The sequence below is a fragment of the Nesoenas mayeri genome (assembly GCF_963082525.1).
Source record: "Nesoenas mayeri genome assembly, chromosome: 23".
NCBI lineage: Eukaryota > Metazoa > Chordata > Aves > Columbiformes > Columbidae > Nesoenas > Nesoenas mayeri.
Genome location: NC_137574.1, coordinates 2,126,904 through 2,133,080, shown reverse-complemented (window position 1 = coordinate 2,133,080; position 6,177 = coordinate 2,126,904). Strand labels below are relative to the sequence as shown.

At 48.3% G+C, this 6,177-nt stretch overlaps 1 protein-coding gene across 1 annotated transcript; it reads right to left on the bottom strand.

The window, feature by feature from the left end:
* Positions 1-6: 6 nt before the first annotated feature.
* On the bottom strand, positions 7-2,642 carry SRSF3 (serine and arginine rich splicing factor 3). The gene is made up of 3 exons (XM_080358526.1): positions 2,480-2,642; positions 1,468-1,675; positions 7-924 (listed from the first exon to the last, which is right to left on the bottom strand). The coding sequence occupies exons 2-3, from the start codon at positions 1,671-1,673 to the stop codon at positions 738-740; spliced, it is 393 nt and encodes a 130-aa protein (XP_080214652.1). The 5' UTR covers positions 1,674-1,675; positions 2,480-2,642; the 3' UTR covers positions 7-737.
* Between the last annotated feature and the right edge of the window lie 3,535 nt (positions 2,643-6,177).

Genomic DNA, 6,177 nt, shown 5'->3' with positions numbered 1-6,177 from the left:
AAAAAAAAAGCATAAAAAAAAATGAAAAACAAGCCATCAGTACAACCATCTATTAGCTAACAAATACTCCTACTGTGTTATTTTTTTTTTTTTCAACAGCAAAAGGATAAGCTTGATGCCCTGACTTGGGAGGACTTCACTCACCTGCAACAGGTAAATTCAGTCCTGCAAAAACCACGCTGCAGACTTAAACCGCCAGACAAGCTACTCTGGGTCCAAGATCGTCTCAGTTACCAAAAATCCTGCTACATTTTGGAGTTTGCAAACCTCAAGTGACAGGGTCACACATTCTAATTCTAAACTAAAGTGTAAAGATTCTAGATGCTTAGAGCAACTGTTACTACATCTATTATTAAACAGCTGCCTACTTGAAAAACATTCGAATTGTGCAAACAAAGCGGAGAAACACATCTGCATGGAAATGCTAAGCTGCTGTATGTCATGTTTTGCCATTATGGAATAAAGGAAAGGAACGGCTTAAGTTGAAGTATGGGGGAGAAAGGGAAGTGTGACTAGAAGATGAGCAGATTTTGGGAGGAAGGAGGGTAAGTCCAGGACAGAGGGCACTGACTACCAACTTGCACAGTGACCTAGGGACAAAAGCCAACATTCAACACAAGTTCACCTCCATTTTGTAGGGTGCTTTGTTTTTTTAAAGCATTTGCCATCTCCAAATAGTGATCAGATAGATGAACGTTATCCAACAACATGCTTTTAAAAAGCCTGCTTCTAGGATGCTAAGTGGTAACAGTGCCAAAGAGCTCTAGGAGGGCAGCGCGAGCGCGGTACCTGCGGCGGGGAGGAGGACTCCTTCTGCGATAGTCGTCTCGAGGACGTCTGCCCCAGGAGGGAGGTGGCCCACGGTTCCGACTGCGCTTCTCACCGTTGGAAAGCTCCACTCTGACACGACACCCACACAGGGTTCTGGGGAAAGAGACTGACAGCGGTTAGCATGGCCAGGGAACAAGTCTGCGTGCAGAAGAAAACCTACGGAATCGAGAGAGGAAAAAGAAAAAATAGGTGAGGGCGAAAACATACAGATTAATCAAAGTACTATTCAAAGTCTAAAAAAGATTCCAGCATAACAGACTAAAGGTTTGGCTACGCTATTAAAGCTGGCAGAGAAGGAACTAAAGAGAGACTCCCTGAGTGGTTCTGCCCCTTTATAGGGGCAAAATCTTTAATTTAACTATCTGTAACTATCTTTAATTTAACTAACATGCACCAAGAAGTCCACGTCATGTCTCACTTGAGAGCCAACTCTAAATGTAAAATCAACTGTCCCAATGCTATTCCTGCACTATCTAGACAGATTACTCCTATACCACCATACAAATAAATAATGCATAACAAATATGTCAAGTTCTTGGCTTTGCCAGCTGAAGCTTCCCAATTTACGCTGTATCTCTACCCACAGCTTCTCCTGTTTTCACCAGGCAAGCCAGACACGCAGGAAACACATTTTACCTTCCATCTAGTTCTCTGACTGCATCAGCTGCATCTCGTGGATCTTCAAATTCCACGAAGGCAAAACCAGGAGGATTTCTCGCCACCCATACACTGCGCAGTGGTCCATAGTAGCCAAAAGCTCGCTCTAATTCAGTTTTGTTGCCATTGTTTCCAAGGTTACCCACATAAACCTTGCAGTCCAGTGGACAAGAGTCACGATGCATCGCTAGGACAAAAAAAAAAAACAAACCTCAGGTATATTTAACATACAGCAAGTGCTTATTCACTTATAAGGGAAAGAACTCTGTTGGTTGCTTTTCCTAGAAACTTTAACACTGATGTTATATGGATGTGACAGAACCATAAACTGTGTGAAAGGAGTGAGGGAGGTAAGCTGTTTAAAACCAAAGAGAAAAGCCAGCTGCTCTAGCATAATCGTGATTAAAATTCACAACTTGAGGGAATTCCGTTGACTCAAGTCCCCCAAGTTTGAAGGGGGATGTTTTTCTGCGCCCCCTCTCCCCTGTTCCGGGGGGGCTGGGCCTGCAGGGGCAGCGCTGGGCGGGAGGAAACTCCATTGTTCTGGGAGCGGGAGAGGCTGCACACGCGGGGGGAAGCAGCGCCATCTCCGGTAGAGGCCACGCCGGGAGCGCCCGGGGAATCCCTCCGGAGCGGCTCCAGAGGCACCAGCACTGCTCGGCGAGAGCGGGAAAGACGCCTCCCCGCCCCCCGGCACCTCCCGCCCGGCCTCACGGAATAAAAAAAAAAAAAAAGAAAAATTAAAAAAAAAAAGAGGGGAAAAAAAAAAGGCGACAAGCGGGCTCTTCAAGGCAACCCGTGGCCTACCCGCCGTCTCCTCGCCCGGCTCTCCTCAGCGCAGCGGCAGCCGCCGCCCGCGGCCCAGCTTTACAAAATGGCGGCTGCTCTTTGTTCGCCGCCACCGGGCCCCGCCGCTTCCATCCGCCCTGCCGGGGAGACCGAGACCGCGGGTGCCGCCTCCCCCCCCGCCCTCTGAGGTGAAGATCCTCACCGATGCTAAGAGGGAGGGCGCCCGAAGGGTGCCCGCGCTAAATTCGTAGCCGACTCGACCCTCAACGAGACTCCCGCTCCGCTTTTCCTCACTGGACAAAATGGCGGCGGGTGCCTACCCCGCCCGCCCTTATATAGGGACAGCCCACTTCCACGTGACTCAACGCGGCAGCAAATCAGAGCGCATCATCCCGCTGATTGACAACTCGCCTCATCCCGCCTCCTCAGCGGCAGCGGCGGGAGCGCTGAGGCGGTTCTGCGGGCCCGGCCGTTCCCCTCCCTTCGCCCCAAATTTCTCTTTATAAACAGAAAATCGAGGGAAGACCCTGAAATCAGGACACGGCAACACACCCAGGGAAGCTGTTTTGCTGGCTAAAAAGAAAAAGAAGGTTTTATTTTCTTGTTGTGTCTCTCTGACCCGGTGGGATACATTCAGGCCACGTTTGCTAAGCATCATCCCCTCAGCATTAAAAGCTTCAATTCACTAATAGCAATTTCTCCCCATGGGCTGGGGGCTTTAAATCAATGTGTTGAGCAAACTGGTGTTAACCCACAGCTTTTAGTAAATGTTACATCTGGGCTCCCACCTCCTGAGGTGAATTTTTTCAGCACTTAATAGCAAATAGCAAAAAAAGATTTGAATTGAGCCATTTTAGTTACAGAGCACAGTCAGTGGTGTTGATTCGCTTTACTGAACTCTCATTCCTGTATCTAGGACGTATAAGCTTTAGATAACAAACCCCTTGGTTTAGGTTATCAGGTAATTAAAAAACCCAGCCAGGGCTGTTGCTGCAATAACTTCTCAAAATGTCACTTTACCTTTTTGACCTGGGCCAGATAAAGATGAATTTATCTGTTACAAGCACAATTAATAATACTTTGAGTAATACTATACATGATAAAGCATTTGAGTACAAATTAATGCACACGCACTGTGTTTTTCAAGCAGGAACTGTGAAAAGGATGGAGCATTCTCAGTCTACCTGAATTGTACCAGCATGTAAAAGAAAAAATACTGGAATTAAAGACAACCAGCTGGTATAACTAATCAGAATTCTCCAAAATTTGCAGCATCTCTCATTTTAAGAGCCTCTTCTCAGTAAAATCCTCCCAAGGGTCAAAATTGGCCAAGGGACAGAAAACCACAGATTTTGATAGAACTGATGCTCCGAAGTGTCTTTATCATGTGTACAGTTACCTGACGGTTACTGGCTTTTAATTAGAGAAATCTAAGGCACTGTAATCTAAATTAGCTGATGGTTTATTTCCTGAGGCAACACAAACAAAGGAAATAATTCGTGCTTTACTTGGGACTGTTCAGCCATCTCCCTTTATGACTTGAGATGATTTCCTGTGCTCAACTCCATTCATGATTGGCATTTGCAACGTTAACTAGATCACATTAGCAAAAATTACTTATTTGCGGGCACGATTCTATCTACAGAAAGGCTTTTTGCTGGGAACTGTTATTCCATGTGCGCGACAGGAGCCGGTGTGAGGGGACAGCCCAAAAGCTGCGGGCACAGTCACACCTCAGCTGCCTGCTGGGCAAGTTCTTGGGGATTCAACCCATTTTCACATCCTGCCAATGGACTAATCTCAATGAAAGGTATTTTCTAAAGAAACAGTGACCTACACTTGTTTGATCTTTAGATAAGCTACAACCAGCTTGTGTAAGCTTATTCCTGCCGTGACTGCTCTGGTGTTTACAGGGTACAGGTTCCAGGGAGGTCCCTGCAGGATTCTCCTCTCCACTGACTTCTCCAGGCACACTGCAACCCCACCGGACCAGGGATCTGCTCCCACAGCCCAGCGGGTGTTCCAAAAGCAGCACAAGGGACCGGAGGCTTTGTCTCAGCTTCACCTGAGTTTGTTTCGCACACAGAACATATTCCATCTGGAGACTGTTTGGGGAAGGAAAAAGAGCCCAGGCTTGGCTCCAGGGTGGGTTTTGCAGGACAATCCATGTACCCTTGCTGCTGCGTTCAGAGCAGTGAGTCTCAGGCGCTTCTGTAAATCTGGCTTGAAGTCAGAAAATGGAAAATTAAAACAGTGAGCCTGACTCACTGCTGCTCAACTCAATTTTAATCCCCTGGAAGACAGGAGCTATCTCTGGGATGATGCAGTACATGGTGGAATACGATTAAAAACTGCCCACGCAGTCCAGATGCTGGGCCTGGATCCTGCCCCCCACAAATGCCGTTACTTCGGCCTCTCCGGATTGCACAAGACTGTCCCCCCAGCAATAAAGTGCTACAGGAAGGGGAAGCCTGGAGCCTGCTCTCTCAAGGACCTGAATTTCATCTGCTTTAAGTGGTCCCAGCGGCGATGTTGCTGGTGATGGCCCGTAGCAATGTGCGTGTGGTGGTGCAAAAGCCTCAGGTTTGCTGTGAGGTGTCATTTGCAGTTTGGGAGGCTGGGGAGGGAGCACAGCCCTTCATGGGCAGCGGCGTCAACAGCAGCACAGGGGAACTATATTTACCATCCAAGTGTGGTCAAACAGTTTCCTCTCAGCAGGGCGGTGTCTTGCTTTCCAAACACCACGCTGAACAGCTCGGATGAATTTTAGTCTGTTAGGCTAAGAGCAGTGAGGGAAAAAAGAAAAATGAAAAAATAAAAACAAGTTGATTTTTACATCAGAGAAGCACGAAGCATTTTGGAGCCCACACTCCTGTTACTGATGAGTAACAGAGAACAGCACATAAAGATTCACCAGATCTGCCCGTCCATCTCCCTACAGACACACGATCCCTTTAGTGCAGCATAGTCTTTGTTTAATTAAGTTTTCAAATCCCAGGCAAAAGGATCCCCCTTTGCCCTAACAAGGCTATTTGCACATTTGCTTTGCTTTCTGTTCCCTCCTCCGGTTCCTGCTCCCCCCTCAGCTGGGCCTCCAGGCTTTCTCTTTCCTCTTTCTTCCCCTCTGCAGCAAGCCAGATTCCCTGCCTCCCCCACCTGGCTCCCTGGGGAAGAGGGCTGGGAAGCAAAACAAAAGAATCACTCACTGGGAAACCGTAATTTGCTCAGCCCTCCTCCCTCCAACGCTCCCACCGCCAAAGGGCTCTGCGGAGTCAGGCCCTAAGAGCAGGAAAAGCCGGAGGGTGGGAGCGAAGGCTTTGAAGCCAAACCAAAAACCTTTGATGGCTCCCGGTGCGCTGGGAGGGAGGCCCCGGGGTAACCGAACCCCGGTCAGCTGGGTTTGCTGGTTCCTTCCCTGGTAAACCGGGATCATCCTCCGCTCTACGCTGCTCAGGGCTCTGCAGGGATGAATCTCCAGCAGCTACAAACACCCTGACAGTGCTGTTTGTACTATTTCTCCTTGTGAAATTAGCAACATTCCCATACTAGTTAGAAATATGAACTAGTACGTGTGTGGCTGTGGTGTAAGCTGTGCAATCAAGACATTTTTGTATTTCCTTTAGAAATACTGCAAACCATGGAAATAACTCCCGTGAGCACGTTAGCGCCAGTAAGTCTTTGCACCGGCCGCTTCTCCAAGACAGATGGTAACTTCAGCGCAGCCTGTCCTCACAGAACGCGTCTCAAGCAGATGGTACAAAGTCACATCCAGAGTTATTCTGACTTCTTCTGAATCCCTGGGTGGAAAGCAATAATCCAGAGGAAGAGCGTGGCCATGGCAATGTGCTTTGGCCCATTTACCGACCCCACGTCAGTGTCTCTCGCCTGCCTGCAGTCACT